Source organism: Trachinotus anak, unplaced genomic scaffold, assembly GCF_046630095.1.
Source record: "Trachinotus anak isolate AG129_WGS33_773 ecotype Australia unplaced genomic scaffold, CSIRO_AGI_Tana_v1 ptg000004l, whole genome shotgun sequence".
Classification (NCBI taxonomy): Eukaryota; Metazoa; Chordata; class Actinopteri; order Carangiformes; family Carangidae; genus Trachinotus; species Trachinotus anak.
This window is the reverse complement of record NW_027273855.1, coordinates 4440934-4466829: the sequence shown is the minus strand read 5'-3', so window position 1 is coordinate 4466829 and position 25896 is coordinate 4440934. Positions and strand designations below refer to the sequence as shown.

Genomic DNA, 25896 nt, shown 5'->3' with positions numbered 1-25896 from the left:
CAAAACTATTTAACCTCAGCTTTGCTTTATGTGCAAAGGCGCAAATGTATGATAAAGCACTAAACTAAACTAAGATGCTTTCTAAAGCATTTCACTATTCTGACTTCAGCAATTAGGTTGCACCACTGTCCCTATGTAAAGCCGGACAGAGGCTGTCGGCATGCTGTGTTATCTTAGTCTTGTTGGAAAATTATGCAACAAGAAGGTAGATTCTTATGAAGCTCAGAGTGGGCTGCTCCACGGCTGCCATCTTGGCAGTGCCTAATCCAAAATCTAATTTTGGCATGTGAATACTCCCTTTAGCATCGTTAGCACAGCTGGCCATCTGGGCGTTTTGTTCGAAGGCCAAACTAAGGCTAAGGCTAATGCATTTGCTGGCTAATTAGTGCACGAACAAGCGAAACTAACAAGCCAATTATGGTGTGTACAGTACAGACAGGATACCTTCTAATTGGTGCCAACATATTAATAAAATAATACTAGAATGTTGATCACCTCAAAAAACAGGAACACAGACTTCTTCACCTCCTGTAAGTCATTTAACAACAAGCCATATCATTTGTCCTCCCAACACCACAAGTGAGGTGAGAGGTCATGTTCAGTGACTCGAATTAGCTGAGGTGTCGCCAAGGAGACAGCTAGCAGTTGGACAACAAGCGGCTAGCTAACTGTGATGGCACCCACCTGTCACTCAAAGTGGCCACACCCTCAATTATGCCTGACTCTAAGCCTTAATGCAATTTAAATGGGTGAGTTATATAAAAACTCACGAAAGTGAAAATTAGCTGTAGAGACCAAAACCATTGTTGTACCAGGCTCCCAGGGTCTGTGGGAACTGTAATTTTTGGCACTTGGGCGGCTTCATTTTTCAGCCCTGGAGGTTGCCACTTGGTTGTTTCATGCTTCTGTAGAATTTCAAACTCTTCTAAATCCAAACAACTGTACTGAGGATGACTATATAAGCAACAGTATGAATATTGAGTATGAGTTGAGTTCAGTATGAAACTCAACTTAGAGGCTTGCAGCTCACTTCACAACGTCCATACAGGTAAAGTCTTACTCACAGGAAGGAAGGAATCCCACACACTGTTAATCACTTGTCCTGCTCCTCAGGCCTTCCTCAGAAAATCATGTGGTGCCTCTAAAAGCACAGACTGAAAACTCAGACCACATTACTGCACATCAATAATATAACTTTGAGAAAACCAGGTGCAAATAGGTCACAGGTGAGGATGTGACAGAATGATACAGTCATGCTTTTACAGCCTGATAGTCATAAATGACACAAGGCGCTCATAGATCCAGTTTTATGTCCACGAGAAATGATTAATTTATAGGTGTTACATATGTTTTGTGAGCAAACAGCACTTTGACTTTCTTGTGTTTTGAGAGGACCATATGGGCCCTTCAAGGTCACCTGTTGCATTGTGATTCTCAGTTGTCTTAGCACCATGAAAGCTACATCAAGATTCAGTTAAAGGCCTGAGGGCAGATACAGCTTCACTAGTAACCTTGGATACTGAATGCAGATTAGTGAAGGGCTACATGGAAATGTTCTGAAAAATAAAACAAACATGAGTCTTTGCTCTTCTTTTTTCAGTTGAAGAGCTATGACATAGATCCAAACTGTGAGTCACACATCTGCTGACAACCTGTCAAACTGTCCAGTGGCTTGTTGGGATAATTAATGCCGTTAACCGTGCTGTTAACTTCTACAGTGATCAAGATTTTACTTGTCACAGATTTGTCCCATCTCATCTTTTAATCCCCAGGATATCTGGTGCTGTGGTTACATCCAGTGCACAAACCCATTCAGGATTACAGTGTAAATCAAGCTGTGGGGAGTGAGTCCGGGAAAAGGACATCACAATTCAGACCTAAATTTCAAACTGGGAAAAAGAGCCTGCCTTAATAACAAAAACCAAAAAGTTAAAACATCTATATCTATAGAGCAAGGAGGTGTCATGGACATTCTTTCCTCCAATTTGTGCAAACAATTTAACCAATTGTGCTCTTGAATTAATAATTTGTGTTCGTAAATTACTAATCTGTGCTCTTGAATGAGCATTATGTATTTTGCCTCCTCCCCTCTTGAATAAGCAGAGGTGAGTAACTAAGTACTAACCACTTAGGGACAATTTTTGAAGTACTTGTATTTTACTTCAGTAAATGTATGTATTGTATGCTTCTTTATACTTGTACTCCACTACAATATTGAGGAAATATTGCAGTTTTTAATCCAGCAATTTGCATGATACTAGTTACTTTTCAGATAAAGATTTTACATCAAAAACATATAATAGACCTGTAAAGTACAACATTTTGGCTTGTGACTCCTTTAAAAAAAGCTGTGTCTGGTTGTGGCCCTTTGTCCTGTTTCACCTATGAGTTTCTGTAATTCCACCAAAGATTTTCACAGAAAAAAAAAAAAAGAAGCAAACATTAGACAAGAACGCAATTCAAATTGTGTGCCATTTTCTTCTTCTTTCCTTTTTTATTAATCATCTTCATCCCTTCAGATTTATCTTGTGATGCTTGAGAGAACCACTGAATTTAAATACTGAACTGAACAAAAACTGTATAAAAAGTAGATAAAACTTTAGTGGGATTTTGAATCCAGGACTTCTATTTTTATTAAGCATTTTCTCATCATTGTATTGCAATTTATACTTAAGTAAAGGATCGGGGTACTTCTTCAACATGGAGGAGCAAATGCTTGTGTATACATATATCTGAGTCCATTTTAAAACTATTTACTTTCATTAAAGCCTTGGAGCAGGGTCTTTTTAGCAGCTGGGAGTTAGAACATGTATATGCATGAAAATGAGTTTGCTTCTGTGTGTCTGTGTTTGTGATGTAGCTGCTGGGTCAGTGCTGCTGATGGATATCCTTACATCCTGCCTTGCGTGACCTGCTGGCCAGATAGCCATCAGTACCCAAATAAGTTCAGGTCAGGCCTCTGTGCTCCACTCCAAACCTCATTTGGTATGCAAATGAAAAGCCTAAACAAGGCAAACCTTTCAGGCCAGAGCAATTCACTGACTTCTCCCTTTGAAGAGACTGAGCTTCAGTCAGGGCTGACTTGGTGAAAGACAAAAAAAGCTAATAGGTTACCTTTAAGCACATATTTTCTGTCACTATTAAGAGGTCTAGGTCTGGTGGTCTAGTTAAGCAGTATTGCTTGGATTGGTGTTTTTGATTGTTTCATTCCTCTAAAGCTGGTTGCTCAGACTTACAGGCACTAAAGCCAGCTTTATGTTGTTAACTTAAGAAGAAAGTAGGGATTTTCTTTAGACACTGGGCTGAAGTGTGGGTAAGGGTTTTTTATGTTGAGGAAAGATAACCAACCACACAGTCTGAATCAGCTCATTATCCACAGTCCGTCTTGAACTGAGGCTTAACATAGAGCTTTATTGTAATAACGGTCCTAGAATTTAAAGGAAAATGTTTGGTGGATAATGGTTGATTTTTACTGTAGTTTGGCTCATTATTTCACTGACTACTGTTTGCTTTATGACTTACAAATTCAAACAATCACCTTCCTCCATCTCTGCCAGCGTAGCTCTGCAGTAACCTGTGCCACGCCCCTGCTGAAACAGGATATGGCTCTGGCATTGTGCTCATTGTTGAGAGACTAATCCCGACAATTACACCTCAAGACCGAAAGTGGGTGCCTTGCCCAGCATCCAGCCAAGGCCTGGCCAAGCTTTGGATTAGGTCCTTGTTTGCCCTCGGGGGCCAAGAGCCCCTACCAGCCCCCTAGTCGCTGCTCCCCCACCTCTCACCACTCAGAATGACCTGAAACTGCTGGTGTGTCTTTCTCAAGTTTTACTCACCTGCACTTTGTTCACCTGTCGCTCCCGCTGTAACTCAGCCGGGTTATTGTTGGGACAAAAAAGGCGTGTGGACACAAAGGGAGGCAGAGAGAAGGCATGAGAGCAAAGGGCAGGTAATTCAGGTTATGGCGGGTACATACAACTGAGAAGTAGGTAAAGGTTTATGCATCTGATAATACCTCACAGATTCATGTTTTTTTTAATACAAGGCCCTTATGGTTTGTTGGACCTCATGATATATTTTCTGTGCTTGGACAGGTTGGGTGTGTTTGGCAGTTGAGGATGATGGTGGTTTAGCTGTTGTCTCAGTTGTTAGGAACAGAAGAGGTCGTTCCCACAGAAGCCTGAGCTGACATCATAAAAAAACAGACAACAAGGTACCTGGGGGCTGAGGGTGGAGGTGAGCGAACCGGTGATGGGGGAGTCAGAGGGTGGGAGGGGTCGGAGGGGGTTTGGGTTTCGTCTGAACCATGATTGGTTGAGGACAGCACGGGGGACACACCTGTGAGCGCCAGAGGCTAAGGACATTGGCTGCAACCTGAAAATTACACCTGTGGGGGAAAATGGGAGGAGGGGGGGTCAGGCTACATGTAAACCAAGCCCTTTACAAATTCAGCCTCTGTCTGCTTCAGGAGCTTAACCGCCTAACACCGCCGACAAGAGCACCTGGAAAAAAACAAGTTCTGCTCGGGCAGCAGGAAGATCGCTGACGTGCCTCAAACTGGTTGGTTTTGTTCCGGGGTTTGTCTACGGCAGCATCTACCTGAAAGGGACGGCTTTTTTTCCTTCCTAACCACCACTCCAGAGGTCGACTGTCCTTCAGCAGGAGCAGGAAAGAGGAAGACTAGCCAACGGGGCGTCAAGAGCCCTCACACAATGATGCCTCTTGTCTTGGGTTTATGGCTCGGCGACCACACCTGGGAAAGACGGGGTAAATTCACAAATGTGATCCCTTCTTTGTCTTCATTCTCCATCTTTAAGACTTGAGCTGTCGTCTTAACCTGTTGCTCAGCGATGGCATAATTAAAACTTTAAGGACATTTGTTCATCGGCTAAGATCAGGAAATGTGCGGTCAAACGAATTAGATCATTTTACGTAGCCCGTGGCGATTGTGCGCTGATCTAGGAGGGTATAGGTAGTTTCGATGGGAAGCGAAAATAATGTGTATCGAATTCCAGCTCCATTTAACCAGAGAGAAAGAAGAGGAAACAATAGAGCCAACGCTCATTCCTAAACTGGATAGACCAGTTGGGGCAGGTAAAGGCAAACTGCCAGACTTGTCAAAGGATATGAAGACAGAGGCTGACTCCGTCTTTAAGAGCGTTAAATGTACTTTACAAGGAGACATCCATGAAATTACGGTATGAAACCGCTTTGCAAATTAATAACCTGGAAGCAATACCTGATTAGATTAACAAACATTATAGTTAAGTGATAATTATATGAGTTCAGAACTCATTCGGCAACTTTTCCTTGTAACCTGTTGAACTGTAAGGCCTAGATTATCTTTTCAGATAGTTTTCATTTTCGCGGTCAGCCTGTTACTTCTTTTCTCTTTTGGTGTTTTAAGATAGAGATTTGATGGAACAGTGCTTGTTTTGTGCACTTTTAGAATGAAAAAAAGGAAGTCTATCATGAAGTGGATATGTGTCGAACATAAAATGTCTGCTCATCTGTCTTCCTTGCCTCTGAGGTTTTGCTGCAAGTTTAGACAGACAGCAGTGTAGCACTTATCAGAGCAGAGAATTTCCATTAGATAGAAGCAGGTATTAGTGACTAAGTCTTCTAGTGTCTAGTATTTTTAAGCAGATGAGGACTGTTGCAGTCTGGGAAGAAGAAGGGAAAATGGAGGGAAAATGTCTACCGCATAGCTACTGTACAGCAGAGGCTGCAGAGCGAGGTGGAAGGTTGTGATTGGTGGAAAGAGAAACATTTGTTCATTTCTTTCATAAACCTGAATAGCTGCAAGTCACATGACGCTAGTCACCCTGCCAGTGTATGGCAACAGGGCGGGAAGTGCAGAGTAGAATTTCAACAGAAAGCGAGATTTAATGACTGGCAGGCCAGATGAAATGGTGGACTGATTTAATTGTTGTTTGTTCGTGTTTGAGTCGCAGGTGGGAAATGAAAGAGAACTGTAGCTCTTATCACCACACGGGGTGAGAGGTTAAGTTAAAGCTGCAGTTTGATTCAGCTGATAGGGTGAGTGACACTGCATTATGGGCCTGGGCCATTTGTAAAAGTTAATGCTGAGCTAATGTTTGAAGAAGGCTGTTTACTTTTTTTCATTAAGAAGCCATGATGGGGAGGAAATATTAAGTTTAAGATCTTTTTATAGTTTAAAATGTTCCTCTTTTTGCAATTATTCCACATTTAATCAACTTTAACAGATGCAATTTTACAAGTTTTTATTATTTTTTTCTTTTTTCTTTTATCATTATTATTTTTTATATTATTATTATTTGTATCATTCAAAACAGAAAGGCAAAAGGAGCCTGCCAGTAAGCAGGAAAGGAAAAGTGCAATTCCCTTTTGATAATCAAATCTACTGAATATTTTAATCCTGAAATATTCAAAACAGAGAGGTGAACTAACACTTAGCAAGGGGGAGGAGCAACTAGCTCTATGATGACATATATAAATTATAAGTACAGTATATATATTAAGGGAGAAAAAACAAACAAAAAAACAAGTAGTTGCAGCGGCACATGGATGATAAGCAGTACCGTGGCCTGAATGTCACAGCTACCAGGCTGCTCCTCAGTAGACCAAAGGCTCAGTTAGGTGGCGCTGCGATAACAAGTTAAATAAGGTTTTGGGTTTCCCTGCCATTGTTTTCTTTCAAAGACAGCAACTATTGATTAAGGGCCAGGCCAGTTTACCTATCAGGTTGTGCACTTCACAGTGGAGTCACATTCCAGCACAGAGGGCAGAGTTACCTGATCACGCCTCACTTCGAACAGGCTAAACGTGTGGGCAGCCGTGAGTGGTTAGGACTCCCACTGCGAAGAGTACCATGTACAACAATGGGAAAAACTCTTCAGTGTATAACCTTGAACAGGAGAAGAAGAGGAAGTATTTGGACAAAAGTACAATTTGAGGGGAAGTTTGTCGGACGTAGGGCTTGGTTAGTTATTTCGACAGGTAACAGGACATGCAACTACTTTGATCAGGTACTGTTATTTTCACAGCTCGTTTCCACCAGCTATAATTTTCTGGGCTAATCTTTTTTCACTCTTTCTTTCTCTCTCTCTCTCCCTCTTTTCTTCCTCAGAGGGCCCGCAGCACTGGTTTATAATGCTGATGATTAACTAAATAGAGTCTGGGAGAGCAGGTCTGCTTGGCTTTCTCATTTCATGGGGCCTGACTGACCGGGAGGAAGACGGAGCATTCTCAGGCAGCGGGCTGGAAATTCAAGATCTTTTTTCTCTTTCTTTTTCAGCCCCCTCCCTCCAAATATACTCACTTTACTTTGGTTTTGTTGCATTCTTTCCATGGGGTACCTTTCATGACGGTAAGGTTACAGGTGCATTCTCCATTTTCCTTCTCCACCTTACCTCCCTGAACTTTTCCCTCCCTTACGCTCTCTTTTCTTTCTCTCTCCGTCTCCCTCCCCCTCTCTCTTGTGCTCTACTTTTGCATTGCTTGCAGGATGACTGGAAACCTGCTCTTTCTTCCTGAACACAATGATGTCTCACCTTTTCATTTGGGGTTCTGTTCTTAGAGAAATTAGTTCTGTTTGTCAACAGAATTTTGTGAAGAAAGAGGGCCGGTTCTTTTTGCTTAGAACATTAGGGCGCAAACAAAAATCAAATCTTTGTTGGAAAAAAAAGGGGAACTCTCCATTATTAGCCTACATGTTATTTAATACAGTAAATTGCATATCCAATCTAACAAATTATAGGGTATAATACACAGTCTAATGGCTCTTTAGGATCACTGAAGGGATAAAATACTCCTTTAATGTTTGAGTTAGATAATAATAATGTACATTAAAACGTCAGTACAGGGTGTGAGGATTTCACGCGGTGTACCTGTGAATGATCCACGTTATTCAGTAAACGAGGGCTGTTTCAGTGACCTTCTGCATACACAGCGTCAGGCTCAGGTCGGGCTGAGCAGCATTCCTTCAGCCTTTCATCACTCAGCAAACACAAAGACAACGGCCTGAGAGGTCCACCAACGGAAAACAGAAAAGAAAAACTTGGCTTTTTCCTTCCTTCCATTCCACGAAACATCTGTTGAATCAGATTTGACAGCGCTGCTTTATTAGAGCCAGAAGTAGTGTGTTGCAACATAAAAACAGAGTTACCCATCTGCCGGGATACAGTACGGTGTGGGAAAAAAACATCTCCCTGAGGCTGACTCGCTTTTGACTTGGTGGCATTTTGGAGTTCATGAGTGTGACGTGACGGCGTTTGAAATCAGTAACTGCTGTGTATTGTGTGAAAAGCAGCCCTCCCAACCTTGCCGTGCCATAGATTTAGACTAGTTGGAACAGGTTTGGGCAATCATTAACAACTACTGTGGCCCAGTCTTCTGTGACAGCAAGTTTAAGCTAAGATCCCCAAACACAACGAGGGCTCAGCAGTTATACTATGGAAAAGTGGTCTCCAAATAAGGACATCCCTACTCCTACTTACAAGCCTATTCTTGGGCAATACAGGGCTCAGTTTGCCACCATAAAACTACATAACTGAAACGTATCAGTGGAAAGGAAAAGCTGCATATTCTAGGCTATACTTTGTGTTGAATACTCACTTGTTTCATGCCGACATACACATTTACTCTGAGGCTGAGTTCCCCTTTTTTCTTCTAGACAAAGGTATTTAACCTTTGGCGCACTGCTCACACCCAAATCTGCCTCAGTAGATGTCACAATGATTCATTCATTAACCTCTCATAAACGTCACTGATATCACATAATGTTCTACCAGTTAGTGGTGTTGACTTTAGGAGTGTAGTTACAAGATATCTCGTGTTTGGGTGATGATCTCCATCTTACGAGGCAGCATTGGATATCCTCACTTTCTCTAATACTGCCTGGTAATGATGATGATAGTCATCTGCGGACTGCAACCAGGCAAACTACTTTAGCAATGTTAGCAGCGGTGTGCTCCTGGCTGGGGGCCCTGGATCAAATACTTGAGCAGCAACAGAAATGGCTCTCAGGATCCATCTTACCCGACAGTGCTGGATTGTACAACTGTTGTTCTAACACTGTCTGGTAACGATGTTTCCTGGGTGACTCTGTGGTCTCCAGCGTGACTCTTGGTTAGTTGCCCATTAAATGTTACCTTGAAGTCCAAGAAAATGTTAATGACTGTTGAAATCTGTAAGAATCCTTTGATGTTGTCAGTGAAGTGCAATCTTGATACGCGGGGCCGGCTGGTTGGCAGTATCTCACACTTCCAACCAGGAAGTGTCTCACTTTTTACTCTGAAGTTAATACCCAGAAAGGGTTAACTGTCTTTTGTTTACCATACACTTAATCTTCATAGATGCCCCAGGCTGCATTGCATGTGGAGCAGTCACGGCTAAAAAAGAAAAGCAGCACAGATGATATACAGTGTTGACAGACAGGGCATTGGTTTGTATAAAAATACATGAACCTTTATAAGTCTTTTATTTTCAAAAAGTTTAAAAGAGACCTTTTATTCAGCAATACCCCTAAAGGTCAGCTTTTATGTGTTTTTCTTTTACACCTTTACCTACTTCCCTGTCTTTTTTTTTTTTTTTTTACTTTTATGGCAACCCCACCGCACCCAAGTTAAAGAATAGCAGTCGGTTGATGGTTCCACCGGTCCTGCAGGACCTTATTTCCTTGTTCCCTCCCCTGAACAGTGTTGCTCTTTGTGTTGTGTGGCAGTGATTGGTCCAACTAGCCTTACTTGCGTGGCACATCCTGAAACTGACACATGAGCTCACCTGAGAGTGCTTTACTGTTCAAAAAAAAAAATGCTACAGACGCTTTGGCCTCTTCCTAGGTTTCTAAAGCTTTTCTTAAAAGAAGGACAAGATCAATTAATTGATACCTTAATGCTTTAGGCAGACGCTAAATAGAGTTTTTAGGTCAACTGTAGGTGGTGTGTTACGTATGTAAAAATGTAAAACCTGCCCTGATTTCATGCACTGTTGATTTGATTGAGATGAAATGACTTAACTGAAGACAATTTTAATCATTGTCTGGACAGAAATGTGAATATAATGGGTACAGCCTTTCAACAGACACCAGAAACAAAGACAAATAATAGTCGTGGGACGAGCAGAAACCTAATGTTTGTTTAAGGAGGGAGAATTACCCCGCTAAGATTGAACCACACCTTTATTTGCCGACCCAGCTCCATTATTCAAGCCACAGAAACACGGAATAGCTTTTTTTCAGTTATCCCTCCTTTGTGTTGGCGTCACATATTTGTGTATCAATGCAATAATGTAGAAAGATTGGAACAAAGAGTTTACCAAGCTTAGTTTGCTTCTTTCCTTGGTCTGTTTACTCTTGGCTTTTATTCTCTCTCTGCATGATTGGCCAATTTAAATGTGTGAATCAATGAAAGTACAGTGTAGCGTGTGCAGAATATGTGATTGCGACAAAAGAGGAACTGCTTATTTCACCCTGGTTCTGCTGCACTGTTCTGTTTCCTCCAGCTCTCGCCTTCCTCTTTGCACAGGTGAAAGCTCAGAGGTCATCCTTCCTGCCTGTTGATAGGCGTCTTACCAGACATGGTTAGATGTAATTATTGGTGTCTAATACTGTCTGGTAATGCCGTCCATTGAATGGCATTACCTTCTACTCTCTTACTTCCCCCTCTCTCACTCTCGTGCATCTCACATGCAGGGTATTGACAAAGGGCAGTTCAGGGAAGCACATCATCATATTAATAATAGTGGCAGATGGGGCTGAATGATGATGACTATGGAACTATGATCCTTGCACTGGAAGATTGAGTGACATCTTGGGGTTTCTTCCACGTGACTTGAGTCAGAGTTTCTTCACTGAGCAGCAGGCCGTTGTACTTACAATGGGCTTTCTTGATGAATTCTGCACTGCAATTTCGCTTCTAGCAGGAATGTTAATGTGAAAGCCATGTTATAAAATGTATTATAGAAAAGACTTTTATCTGTTGATAGATCTGCTTTGTTCCTCTTACCGCAATAAGTGAATTCCTTCGAGGAACCTGGCATTTCTCCAGCTAAAAATTTGACACACACTGTACATACTGTTGACTGCATTTATTGTCATATGATGTTATGTGACGTAAATGAAAAGATTAAATAAAGTGGGATAAAATTTTGAAATGTCTCTCCTGTTCATTTTTCTCTTTCTAAACACGTTTTCAGGATCTGTTTTTTCTTTATATACAATTTATTCAGCTCTCCTGCGCACTGGCCCTTTGTAGCAGGTTCTCTGGTAATTGTGAACTGTTCCCTCGGCCAGACCGGAATGCCGAGCCCCAGTCAGGTGTGGATCAGGTTACCACTGAACAGAGCTTCTTTTTAAATGCCTCAATTTACCCATGAGGTCCCCCCCCCCATCAGCTAAGCCCTCATTGTGTCCCAGTCTATGGGAGCACACAGTAGGCTAGCTTGATAAACTGAGAAGCACAAGGTGTGTTTTCTCTGCCAGGAGCCGGGCAACTTACAGTAGAGACAGCACTGCTTTTGCTAGCTGAAATCCATACACAGAGTCTGTTTGGTCACTGGTTACATTTACTGACTTACATGAAAAACGTTTTTTTTTTTTTTTTTTTTTGGTCTCTCCCTATCTCTCCCTCTCACACAGAGCCAATAGTATGGCTATGGTGTTTAATTAGGCCTGTTAGCTCATGGGTTCAGTTGACTGGTTAAACACAGCTCTGATTTTATCAGTTGGAGCACAAACACAAAAACCATTTAGCCATTTAACATAAAGAGCCCTTGGCCTCACTGATCTCCCATGCTGGGGGGCTAGCCGACAGTCATGCTTTTTCACATTGAGGCTCAAGAAATGAGCAGAGAGAAAGAGCTTATCAGTGCCAGAACATTACTTCCCAGATATTCTGGACTTTTGTGTTATTTTTATGTATACATTCTTTAATTTCTAGCAATTTGTCCCTTTGCTGTCTGGAATTTAGTTTACTAGCTTTATTAGCCTGTTTCATGCCAGGTGTCATGCCATTTCAAGCCAAGTTAACAAATGAGCAAAACAAACTTTTCTCTGTACATTGTAAGCTCTGTAGAGCTAAAAGGGTCTAAGAAAACTGCTTAAATGAAGTGAATTATCTTCACCTGTAGTTGGAGGAGTCTGTTTTCCCCATCCTTATATACGACTGTTTTAAAGTCATCATGAACCCAGTGAATCATGGGTGATTAAAGTGGTGTTGAATAACAGCTTCTACAAATAAAGAATCAAAATCTGTGAAGATGAGATCAAAAAGTACCTGAATTAAGAGGATATGTTATGACAAGTTTGCTGATACCTCTTTTTATATATTGTCCTTAGGTAATGTATTATTTGATTGCTGATACAAACATTTATATCCATGTCCAACAAGCCTTTTTAACAAAAGACATTTTTACACGTCACACGAGGAAAAACACACATTAAACAATAAGATGGCTGAATTCAGTTTCAGTGTCCTGGTGTTGCTTGTGAGCAGAGTCACTCATGCTCATCTCCTACATGACAAGCCAAAATGCAAAAAGGCCTGTAAGTACTACTTTGTCAACTCAAACACACATAAATAAAACCAATTTGGTCTAAACATTTTACTTTTGTTGGTGGAGCGAGGATGCTGTGGAGACCTACTTCATGTTTAATAGTTTAATCCTAAGTGAATGAGATAGATGTGTGTTATTGGGCCTCAAACAGCAGGTGAGCAGCTATTTCAATCGGGAGACTAATAAGAGAGTGAGAAATTTAGTAAAATTAAGTTTATTGTGAGCAGAAAGAAACTTTGGCGCTTAGACCCCCGCAGGAAGTGGATCACCGTGGACGTGATCCATGGTATTGAGGTCCTTTGATTAGAGGACCCGTCCCCCCAAGCCTAGACGCTGGTGGTGGAGCGTGAGGATGGGAGCGTTGCCATGAGATTGAACTCCGATCAGGTGGTATGACTGGAGGTAGTCTGGTGAAGGGGTAGAGGTGGGTCACAGAATGAACACGGTGTTTAAATGACAGCACAATGAGAGCAGAGAGAGAACAGCTCTTTTAAAATTTGACAGCTATTATTGGCTGAAAGCCTCCGTGCCAGGTTGTGATTGGATAAAGACAAGATGAGTGGGTGAGCGTATGGATAGCGAAGATGGTGATTGTGACTTAGTAGGCATGCGTGAGGATAGTCGTCCTGTCTGCATTTTCGCTGAGCTTCATTTATGTGATATCACAAAGAAGGAGCACCAAGATTCAGACTCAATTTTAAGTTCAGTATAGTTTATTTTGCTTTACTAGCAGTAGTGATAAAGTGAATCATTTACTGTTGCCAGGATAGAGAGAACTGTCTTCATTTTGCATTGATGGTGCAGATTAAAAATAATTATTAATGTTGCAGTATTTTCAACCCTACTAACTAATTCCTACTATTTCAACTATAATAAAAAATTGCACTGAAAATATAGTTTTATAAAAAACTAATATATATTTTGAAATTGCCTCAATTGAAAATATATTTTACACCTTTCATAAATGACCTTGTATGTCCCCAAAAAGAAATTGCTCTAGGTTTGTGATGCACATGGTTTTACATTGCAGCAAAGAAAGACTCAAAATTAAAATATGTTTCTGTAAAATGATAAAATAACCACTTCAAAAACTGTCTACTAAAAGGCGGTAACTGTTATTAGTTACTTCCCCCCTTGGTGACGTCAGGCCACCGGATCACATTCCTGACTGGCAGAGAGCCTGCAGAGGATTCTTGCGCTGGTCTGTGCATGCTTGGTGCAGTCGGACCAGATTCCTGTTCCGCTGCTCTCCTGGATGAGGAGGCTCAACTCACTTTTACTGGGTTTGCCAATGGGGTGGAACAGCAGCACAACAGAGGTTAAACGGCTGTGACATACCTGCTGACATGCCTGTGCTGATGTACATTAAAAATGTCAAGCTGTCACACACTCACGTATGAAAGGGAACTCCTGTAAAAGTTGGTCACAGAGGAATGGAACAGATTATAGGTCAGGGCAGAAGCCCCATGGGAAAATGTGTCCGCTGTGTTCGTCCCATTCTGACTATTTATGAGCAGTGAGCTGCCACAGTGCAGCAGCCAGGACCAGCTCCAGTTCTGAGGTCAGTGCTTCGGTCAAGGACAAAGGTAGGAGTGCCTTGATGCACCACTGCAGTCTGTATCCTGTTTTACATACTGTGCTCACAGCACACTTGTATGTAAAATAAATTAAAAAAAAAAAACAGTGCCACAATGTGAAATCACTTCACTGCTTGGAAATAAAAAAAGTGAACGAGAGGGCCTCCTATCAAACCTGGGGCTCCTGAGCTGTGTTAGACTCAAAAATAGTCTTACACACTCCACCCACCATCTCCATTCTTAGGACAAATGGTCAGATGTGGTATTATGTGCGTGGTATCTTTCAATTGAGTTTAAAGGAATAAGTAATACATCAAGATCTCAGTACATTATGAACTGCTTTTCACATTTCCATCTTTTGTATGATTTGTGTTCAGCCCTCTTCTGATATATCTGAAAAGCAGCATAATGGTACATTTTACAATGACTCAGTCACAATTAGGCTGCAGTCAACCATTGTCAGCGTAGCGTTTGAACAGAAGAATGTAGCTGAATAAAATGTGGCAAACAAAGACATAAAAGATCACACCACATATACACCTGTGCGAAGTTGGCAGGCCACTTATTTATTCCATCATCCATCAAGATATTAAATAATAACATGTAGGGTTAAAAAACATGGTATATCTGTGTTTTTATCAAAACCCCTTTGGCTATTATTTTCATGTTCATATCTGGTTTTATTTATTCATTTATTATTATATATATAACATTATTTTATAAATATAAACGTTTTATCACTGTAAATGCTATTTTTATCACCTTGTCTCACATTCAACATGTGATCCAATTTAAGCACATGTGTATGGTGACGTTGTTGTGTTACATGGCTTGGCTTAGAGCCCAAGATGAGCTCCCGCTGCGGGACAATAAAGTATACCTTACCATGCTTTATGACAGATAACCAAATAACACTGGATGGTGTTTACTGTTTTACTTACCCTGAAAATGTCTTCTACTCCCAATGGCAGTCCGCCTCTGCTGTTGCGCTTTGTGCCTTTCCTTGGGTCACCTCTTGTCTTTTTTGTGTTCTGGTAGGAAACCATTTGCTATCATTATTGCAGATGTTATGCATCCGGTTTTATCCAGCTTTTTCTAAAATATTGTATAATACACATTAAAAGTGATGCACTTAGATATTTGACCTTCTGTGTTGCTTTCCTGTCAAAAGTTGCACCATAAACAGTGAAATTTTCACCACTTCTCAAAAAAAAGGGACCACTTTAGCATGCTAAAATTTGTTTTGGCTGTAGCAACAATGATTTAACAATGGCTACTTTGGAGCCATGGAAACTATTAAGCCAAGCGCAACTAGGATCATAAAAATGGCAGAGCTGCAGACGGTGCCATCAGTTTCAGACCTGATGCACCAGTCCAGCCTGCGCCACCTGCCAGTGGGAAAAATAGTATCAGCTTAGAGAGGAAAGGAGCATGAACAATACCACTAATATAGGCAAGAGTTTTTTAGTGAATGTGTTTCTTTGCTGTTTTAATGCTAATGCTACCTTGTTTAGTTGTAGCTACTTTTCTAGCAGAGCTAAGGGCTCTTTCAAACCACCAAAAAAGTAATGACTTAGTTGTTGGCTTGTAGCTAAATTTTATAGTCATATGCTCCTCACAAGAAAGTGAAAGGATCTGGGTAAAAATTGACCAAATTGATCTTGTTAAGTGTAGCTATTTGAGCTAACAACTGCTTTAGCATTAGCTTATAGCAGTGGGTTAAAATGAAAAACACACAACCACCTGATTTGCAGCCAGGCCGATGCACTGTGGCTTAGCTGATGTACACAAATAAACCCAGTAACATTATAGAGTATTGGCACACTTGCTAGTATATTTCTAATATGCTCTTGATTTCATTTTGAACAGGTCTTTCTTCAGAGTTGGCTGCCATCCATTAAATTTCCATAGTAGCTGCATGGACTCACCTCAGTTACACAGAAATGCCAACATCTGCAACTGTTAGTTAACAGGAATAAGAATTCATGGGGTTAATGGTTTTCATGTTTATGGATGAATGTATGGTAATTTGCAGAGGTAAAAAAAAAAAGTGACTTTTTTGATTGCAAGTAAGATAAGTTTCTCTGTTTTCATTTCTTTTAACTTGGGCACAACTTTGCAACTTAATTGAGGCTGTAAATATCTGGCCAGGTAAACAGTAGTCGGGGACACCTCCAGCAGTATCTGTGATATTGCGGTCCCATCTCTGAGCCGACATGTTGATGGGTTTTACTTGACAGACTTGACCGACTTCTGAAGTACTGACCAGTGAAGTGGCCCCAGCACTCATCGTGTTAAGCATACTCCTCTTTAGCTGGTGTATGTTAAGGCTTTGCATCTCTGCCTCTACTGCCGTTATACCAGCTCTCCCTATTTTGTAATGTTCTCGTCTGTTTCTGTGTTACTTGTGAGTCATTTTCCACTTCAGAATCAAATATTCCTTGTCATAGCTCAAGAGGGTGTAACCAACATCCTGAGTGATGTTATTCCAGGAGGTTGCTATCTGTATGTATCCTATCCAGAAAACAAGCACCCCCTGTATTTCTTTGCCTTTAGAGTGACCACAGAGGCTCAGCTGGGTGGGACTGAGGCAGCATGTTTCCACCCTCCATCTCCTTGTGATGATAGGGTAAAGTACCAAAGCTGCAAGAGTCACTGCAGGGATTTTTACATGATGTACATAACTTAAACCACACTTATTCAATGTTAAGATCTTTGGTGGCAAGTTTTGTGATAACTCATCACTTAAACAGGATTAAACTGGATCTGGATCTGAAAATGTCTTTACCATAAACCCTCAACACCACTCAGCAGTTGCTACATTAGCGTTAAAAGATAGATGAAGCCTGTGGAGATATTCTGTCAACAAAAATAACACACAGACACCTCATTAATGGAGTTATAAGTATGATACAAGTCTGACTTAACACATAATCGGACAATAATGACACCGCATGTATTTTTTGTATTTTTTTTCCCCCCCAAAACAACTCTTTATCTGGAGACAATAATCTGCATATGGCACATAAATTTTACCATGTTAAAATCAGTCTTAGTGAAATTCGATGTCTTTGTGTCCATCTTTCATTTGTCACCAGTGAGAATGAGTGAATACAGACCCTGGGAACATGGTGTTGCTCCCCCCCTACAACGACCCCCTCTGCTTTACTGGTGTAACTCTATAAGGAAATCATGAATAGCAGGAGCGAGAGAGACCCTATTGAGATGAGCTGTTCTTTACATTGTAACTTAACTCCATTCCCTCCACTATAACACCTTGACAAGGAGAATCCCTCCAAATAATGGGTTGTGTAGGGACACCATTGCTGCAGGCTGCATCCCTGTAATTGCTGAGCACTTCCTGGTACAGATGGCAGTTAAGATGACATGGGAATGGGCGAGTCTCCAAAGACACACACACACCTTATGGTGTCACTGCCCCGAGACAGCCAGACTGGTACACACACACATACACATTTTGTGTTTGAATCTATGTTTTGGTTCCCTGATAAAACACATTACTGTGTTTGGGAAAACTCCTGCACATGTACATCCACATTTAACTTCAGTGGAAAATCCTCAGATTTTTCACAGGAAGTGATATGGTGGTATAATCTATTTTATGTGAATGGTTTGTTTTGGAGTAAATAGAAGAAAAACTGAGTTGGTGGTAGCTGCCAGAAGAACAACACCTGCAGAAACTGAAACAAAATCAAGAGCGGAAAGCTACAAAAAGTCACACTTTGGCCCACACAACAGTATGTGACTGATGGGACTCAAATAAGGAAATGTATTTAGGAAAGTTATTAATTAACATTTTGATTATGAGATATGTAGCACAACAAAGGGACCATAGACACATAAAATACACAAGCATGTACATTTACTGTACACCTGTATTTTCATATACAAACATATACAAACACACATGCACACACATACACACACACACACACACACACACACACACATACGCGCCTCTTGGCAGATGGTGAACCATGAGGTCGACAGGGCTGTAAAACAAGCCTGTTCTCTTTGTCCACCTACGCAGCACTTTACACAGCGTGTCTATCAGATGGTGGCTTTTTATCAAGGTGTGGCTGACGCTGGCTCCACACAAAGCTCTGTTAAACAGGAATATGGGAGGCCCCACTGCTAATAACTGGGGTGCCATGGCTGGACTCACATCATTGCCAAGCAGCTCTCTCATATCGCCGCTATTTTGCACTCAGCCACCTACAGTAAATGGCACATTTACAGCCATGTGTGTGTGTAAGTGACTGAACTGACAAGCCTGACTGGTGACGATTGCTTCCTTCTTGTAAATGTGAAATGTGTGTCAACACATACTGCAGGATGTGATGACACCTACTGTTGTATGTCTTTGATCTGAGCTATTGAGGAAGAGTTGACTTACTCTGTTTACTGGGTTTTTGTTAAAGTACATGTCACTCAGTTACAGCAAACCAGAAGCTTTAGACCCAAGTCACATGGACTCACATTGGACATATTTTGGCAACCATATTTCCCTTCTGTTAGAGACTGTGGTGATAAGGCAGTCAAACTAAATGTGACTTAAAGCATGTACACCTGTGGTCCTCATACCAATAAAGACAATTACAGCTCTGCTCAGCAGCCATCATCAGTCTCCTCTTGTATCCATAAACCCTTGCACTGAACACATTACCATTTGAACCTGATTTAGTTGGTGATTGATTTCAGTTGTTGTCTGGAATAACGCTGCAGGGTGTGATTGACCCGCTCTGAATATGTTCTAAATGCGCTCTGCTAGGTGTGATCGTTCACTTAAACTCTCACACCTCAGTGTGAGATGTATGCATTTCTCATGGTTAGCTGACTATATGTGTAATTACACGGTTGTATCGATGCTGTGTCTAAGAGGCACACACCCCAATTATCAGGCTGTTGGGAGGAAGAGGGGAGATTATGCGTAATTGCCAACTGTGGCTGGGCCAGGGTGTTTCCTCTGGAGTCAAATCACTGAGACAGAAGGTGATTAGTGGATTTACCATGTGAGCAGACAAATACTATGTTGCTCAACAGCATACTTGCTACTGGATTTGGCACTAGACAATATGATTAATGGTAATGTCAGCCATAAAGCTAATGATTCCAAGAATGATTCAGCTCGATGAATTAATGGAAAAAAATCATGTCTGGAGGTTTCAGGATTTAACGGGTGCTCAGGTGAACTTAAAGCTGAAATTGTTTTGCATTTGAAAGTTTTGAAAATTGAATTAATTTTGATTCTTTGCATTTATAATTAATTATTTTATCCCCTACTACATTTTTTTTTACAGAATCTGAAGCTTACAGAACATACATTGTCTAATTTACATATAGAAAAAACTAGTAAGGCTTGAAAGTTTAGTAGCGAAATAGATATGGGAAAGAATAGGAAACAGTCCACCAGTACAAAATGTAAAATTGATACCAGCATATTTACATTAAAACATGTCCCCTGGACAGACAGGTTTTTCACTTTTTTAAGAACACTTTGCAAAGCAAATATTACTTTACCTTTTGTGTCAGGAGATAATACCCTGGAAAACTGGCAAATACATTTTGATTGACACTCTCCTCTCATGTTACTATAGGGTTCACACAACAGAGGCCTGCTACAGGCCTACAGACAATTAATATTGAATGAAGCTAAACTTAGAGGTGGGGCGGGTGTGGGATACATAATCTTCAGCAGTTAGTTTGTCTTGAGCTGCTGTTGTTGTAAGATTCAGTCCACAAGAGGCAACCGTTGCTAAGAGTCCCATTACCAGAGTAACCGGTGATTGTTTACTTTGCTCTTGTGGGGTTGCTTACTCGCAGCGTGGCAGACTACGGCTGACTTCAGTGGGCTGAACTGCAGACAGGCCATGTGATTTTCAGCCTCTGTCCAGTTGGTCCCTGAGTCTGTGGGTTTGCTGTTTGTCTGGGGCCTGCAGTCGGACTACAAGGTTGAGCACACATGGCAGAAAAAGAATGGACTGAGTAGGTTTTCATGGAGTTTGTGTGACACTGGAGTTGCAGGTAAATCCCTTTGCTTTTAAATGTAGCTACAATAAGTTCATAGTTCAGCTCCTGTCATCTCATACAAAACACTACATTTTCTTCACATCAACTTATTTTAAATGATAATACCAACTGTTATATTGTGTTTGACCTATACAGGAAATGTACATTCAGAGGTCAAAAGTCTGTTCTGATGGTGGCGCTAGTGGAAAGGTCATGGGGTCATTCAGTTACAGGAGGACCACGATAGGTGGAAATTTAATGGCAATTTGTTAGGTAGTAAGATTTTGACATATGAGTCTGATGTTGTTTTTGCTGGAGGAAACTGAGCACCACTCTGGAAACTGTAGTATAAATATCCATAAGTCAAAGTGAAAGGTTTGAACTGTTGGTGTTAGACGAAAGGTCAGGAGGTCACCAGAATCATCCGGAATCATCAGCTGAATACCATGATTATTCATTCAGATAACAGTGATTACAGTAATCATAGTTACAGTCTAGCAATGCTTTGAGACTGTACTTAGGTGCAGCACTGCTTTGAGCTAAATGCTAACATCAGCATGCTAACGTGCTTGTATGACAATGTTGTCTTAAGTTTGTTTCATTCCTGAGCTCCATTTCTTACAACAGGGCCGCTGCACACTGACAGAGGTCCACTTCTCCTCCCATGCTGGAGCATTTCTAGTCAGTTACCAACAATCTGCTCCAGCAGGAGGTCATGTCATCTGAGTCCTGGGTGGAGTCCTGCACTGAGGGCCAGGGAGAGGACACCGGGCTGGAGAAGAAACGAGATGAAAGACAGGAGAGAGAGGAAGTGGAGCTTCCCTGCGAGAAAAACCAGCCCACAGAAAGCCTGAGGCAAGAAGTGTCATTGTCACTTGACCATAGTGTCATCCAGGAAGTGACATCAGAAGATGGACAGGAGCAGGTCCAGAGGGAGGAGACACAGACTCAGGGGACCCAGGACAGCCGAACTCGAGGGTCAGGTGTGTGGGTTTGTGATCCTTTATTATGGCACATCAAAAATACAACACTGTAAAATAAAAAGGTATTTCACTTTCAGACTCAGAATATATATATATTTTTTTGTACCCCTCTATTGTACTGTGTATGGTAACATTGTGTCAATGTACGTGCAACAGCACAATATAGTGATGTGTGCATGTGATAGAGCATATGTGTGAGCATACGTATGTGAATGTGTGAATGACTTGTGTGTGTGCTTGATTTCTGTGTTTGTGTTTGTGTATGTAAAATGAACAGGTGCGTGCTCAGTGCAGAGACATCTCCGTGGGTCCTTCCCAAGGGGCTTGTCGACCTGCTCCTACCCAGACAAGGACAGGGAGCGGCGTGTAGATGAGCCGCGGGGGTCTGGCCCTTTCTACTTCTTTGGAGGATCTAATGGGGCTGAAATGTAAATAGAAAAATATGAAATAAAAATGTTGAATTTTCAATATTTAAAGAATATGATCATCCTATGTGAAGTTTTCTATTTCTCCAAAAAGTTTCTAAACAGATTTGATTTTACATTTTCAGAAAACATCATTCAGGTGGCATATATTTCATTTAGTTTTTCCTCCTGTCTTCTGGACTGCTGTGTGATTAAAGCTGAAGTATGAGTGAGTTTCTCTGGGATTTTCCCTTTAGAGTGAGCAACTACTGTGAGAGCAGAGGGTGGAAGAGGATTTACAACAAGCACAGGGAGGATTTTAAACTCAAGTGGTGTGAAACCAAATCACCAGCCAACTACTGCAACTTCAGAAAAGGTAGAGAGTGTGCACAGGACATAATCTGGATCGAGTGTTTTACTATATTTACATCTACACCTGTATCTCAAAAATATAGCCGGTGTTTCATTCCTCTTTTCATTTCTGCTCTCATTTCTCAGAGAGAAATCTTGAACTCTCCTTGTGTTGTTTGCAGGTGAACAGTTGGTGTACCAGATCCCTAACAACAAGGTGCTCACCACTAAGATCGGCCTCCTCAGCAGTCTGCGGGAGTATGAGCGAGTCAGCAGCAAAGTCAACCACGGCCGAGGACTGAGGTGACGTGGACGGCTGTTTTCCTGCTGTGTTTGCCTAGTATTCATCTCATCATCCAGACGGGTCGTAGCTATCAAAAGCATACAGATATAACAGTCTATTTCCTTTGCAGGGAATTTATAGACACACAAATCTCCTAGCAACCATTTCGTACCGTCATGGAGGGTCGGCTTTGCAAATACTGACTGAAAGACATACTGTGTCAGATTGTGATACTATCTCATAAACACAGGCAAATGGCATCATCAGGAAGCTGTCTGCCCTTAGAATCACACAAGCTTGGTGTTGACTATTTTATGTGTCAACTATAAAAAGTTCTTCAGTGTTTCATTACTAACAATCTGATTCTTTAGACTAACACGTGAAATGTCCGTGTGTAAATGTCTGTGAAGTAAAATAAGACGTAAACACCAAGCATTCCTTTGCCAGAACAAGATGTTTCAGTTCAGATATAACTAAAGTGTACAGTAATTTTATTTTAGTGACATGAGCCTTTTTTTTTCATTTGCACTTTCTTATTTATGATGATTTAATCGCACACAGAGAACAAAGAGAGAGAAAAAAGGAAAACAAAGCAGACCAAAAAAGGATATGACAGATTCAGACTAACCATACACACACACACACACACACACACACACAAACAGCTGAAGGTTGAAATCTGAGTTTAAGATGTGTACAAGCTGATTTTATGGCAACACCACTAGTTTGGAAGCCAAATATCATCCAATATGTGACTTTCACAAGTGTCATGTGAAAACATGAAACCTCCAGTGTACATAAACTACAAAGGGATTGTTTTGCTGAAGCAGGACACATCTTGCGTCCAGTAGTTAAACTGCAGCAGTAGATACAATTTTATTGTGTCTTTTATTGTGTGTAAAAAACAAATCAGACACAAATTATTATTCAAAGCATTCACAGTTTTTTTTATGTCTGTGCCATGTGCCATGTCCATCTGCTAAATATGGAGCTCCAGCCAGCAGTCGCTTAGTTTAGCTTAGCATTAGGACTGGAAACAGGAGTAAACAGTTAGTTTGTCCAAAAAATAGAAAATAAAAAAACTATCACTCATTAATTAACATGTTATATCTCTTTTGTTTAATTCATACAGAAACCAAATGGCAAAAAATGCACATTTTGCTTTAGCTGAAGTAAAAATATATATTTTTTGCATCTTTAAAATAATTAATTACAGATTTCAAATAATCCTAAATTTTGCTATTATCTGAAAATAGTCATTGATCATAATTTCCAGCTAAAAATATGATGGATGACAAATTTTTTCACTTGATGTGTGATAAATATATAATAAACCATACTGATAATAACAGCAACAGTGGCCATTTACAACAAATCAAACATGCTTTAGATGACTTTTGTAAAGAAACATATTATAGTGTTTTTATTTGGTGAATATGTTTTTCTTGCCTCTGACTTCCATTCTGTCAATCAGTTTTCAAAGATGACCTGGGATTTCAAATCATTCTGCACTTTTGGTACAAACGCCATACAACTCCATTAACAAATAACAGTTAGAGGATTAAAAGCAAACGTGATGATCTCTGCAACGGATAATCAAATTTAAAAACAAGTTTTCATACTTGTTGTTGAATACAATACATGGGAACCGTGGTTGGCTGAAACACTACAACATGTGACCAGCAGTAATCTGGAGTATGGTTCATTTGTAGAAAACAATATATAAGGACACTGGTATGGTGCTTTAAGCACTTTAAGGCATAAAATTAAGGTAAACTTTTTATTTTTTTCTCAGGCTGTTTAATTTTCATTACATGACAAACTTTTCTAATTCTACCTTAAAGCGGTTTCAAATAGCTGAGGACACAGACATTCATTTGGGCTTCCTTCTTGTTGTGTTGTACTTTACAGGAGGCTGAAACTGGAAGAGTTCATTCCCACCACCTTCCGCATGGACGTGAGGGAGGAGAGGGACACTTTCTTTGCCCAGCAGGAGGGTAAAATACCCAAACACATCCGACTTACATTCACTTTACATTTGTATCCTGATGCAACAATAACACAACACCGGTTCAACTGGCTCCATGTAGAAAAATAGATAAATCAAATGTGAACTGAAAACAAACAGAACAGTTTGTGCTTTGCAGCGCTAAGACAACAGTTGCCTTGGTGATTGTTTAATCAAGAGGTTGAGGATGTTGGAAAATAATGCACTTCACCTCCCATAAGGCCCTGATAAAATCACCAAGGGAACATGCTGTTTCCATAGAGATGAGTCAGCAGAGGGCAGGGCTGAGGCACAAAACACAAGGAGAAACTCAACAGGATCTGGATGCAGAGCTACAGCAGCATCGCAGGACTGACGCAAATAAAATGCATTTAATGTTATAACAGAATCTGGCAGACATCTGTTATTAATGTTACAGACTGAGGATTAAATGATTCACTTGGTTCTGACACACAGCGTTATGATAACTGGTACACAGGTTATGACAAACATGGTTATCACTAAGTAAACAGGAGAACGACACAGACAGGTGGTTTAGATTTCTGGGTGACAGATGAATCTGTGGACGAGAAGAAAAGAGAAAAGAAAAGAGACAGAAACTGAACCATACAGAATGAAAAAGCAGTCAACACTGAAGTATCTCCATTATTTTCTTGTTGCGTGATTTCCACATACATTTAGAGCCATCGTGTTGGTTAAAGTAAAAGTAGCAAAATGTGAGAATACTTTATTAGAAGTAAAAGTCCTACATTCATAATGTTACTTAACAAGTAAGGAAAGTACTCATGAGACAGCAGAGTGCCCCCTGTCAGAGCATCGTAATATATTATAGGAATAATAGCACTGATGCATCAACATGTAAGCAGCTTTGTTTACTGATGGTTAGTTTAATAAAATACATTTTATAAGCAGTTTGTCTCTAATCTCCAAAATGTAGTGGCAAATATTCATGTAAAGTAAAAATACAGCAGTCTAGTACTTGAGTAGATGTACTTACTTACATTACTACATAATGCTAATTTACACATCTAACAAAGGGGAAGAACTGCACTGTAGGTTTTTTGCAGGCACAGTATTCTGCAGAGGTTTTACTCAGCAGATTTAAATACTGGTGGAAAGTAAATAAAATGATTTCCCAAACAGCACAGAATAAAGGAGGTAATATAGTCATACTAACTTTATTTAAAAAAACAAACAAACAAACAAACAAAAAAAAAAACAGGAACCAACAGCTTAACATAGGATTAAACTCTGTAGACAGTATGGACCTTGAGTCTCATTCACAACATCTCTCAGTAGAGCAGGACTAATATCATTTACCTGATGTTTCTTTATGAATGTCTGCGAGCAGGTGTGAGGAACAGTGAGCGTTGCATGTGGATCTGTAAACCCACGGGTTTGAACCAGGGCAGAGGGATCTTTCTGCTGAAGAGCCAGGAGGAGGTGGCCGCCTTCAGACTGAAGCTGCAGCGCATGGAGGACAGCCAGGCCCACAGGAAGGTGCATCACTGCCAGCCGCAGGCTCGCATTGTCCAACAGTGGGTGAACTTACGTAACTATTGGGTTGTTGAAAATGAACATCATGTCACAATCATCATGTCTGATCCTAAAAGGTGAAGTTTGGAGAGGTTTAATTCACAACCACCAACAGACTCATAAAGAGCTTAAACTGGAGGTAAAAACATGCAAATCTCCAAAGCACTGAATAATAAGAATAACATGC

General features: G+C 40.7%; 1 protein-coding gene across 8 annotated transcripts in view; it reads left to right on the top strand.

Annotated features, from left to right (window-relative positions):
- The window catches only part of ttll10 (tubulin tyrosine ligase-like family, member 10), a 39535-nt gene that overhangs the window by 9094 nt on the left and 4545 nt on the right, over positions 1 to 25896 (top strand). The window contains exons 1-7 of one of the 8 annotated variants that reach the window (XM_071475352.1): positions 12939 to 14098; positions 20772 to 21127; positions 21405 to 21555; positions 21789 to 21907; positions 22065 to 22185; positions 24077 to 24162; positions 25525 to 25711. In XM_071475352.1, coding sequence (XP_071331453.1) covers positions 20860 to 21127; positions 21405 to 21555; positions 21789 to 21907; positions 22065 to 22185; positions 24077 to 24162; positions 25525 to 25711 — 932 coding nt within the window. In that variant the 5' untranslated portion in view covers positions 12939 to 14098; positions 20772 to 20859. Of the gene's footprint in view, positions 1 to 12938; positions 14124 to 19838; positions 20160 to 20771; positions 21128 to 21404; positions 21556 to 21788; positions 21908 to 22064; positions 22186 to 24076; positions 24163 to 25524; positions 25712 to 25896 lie in introns of those variants that run through there. The other 7 variants (XM_071475355.1, XM_071475357.1, XM_071475356.1 and 4 more) reach the window with 7 other exon arrangements.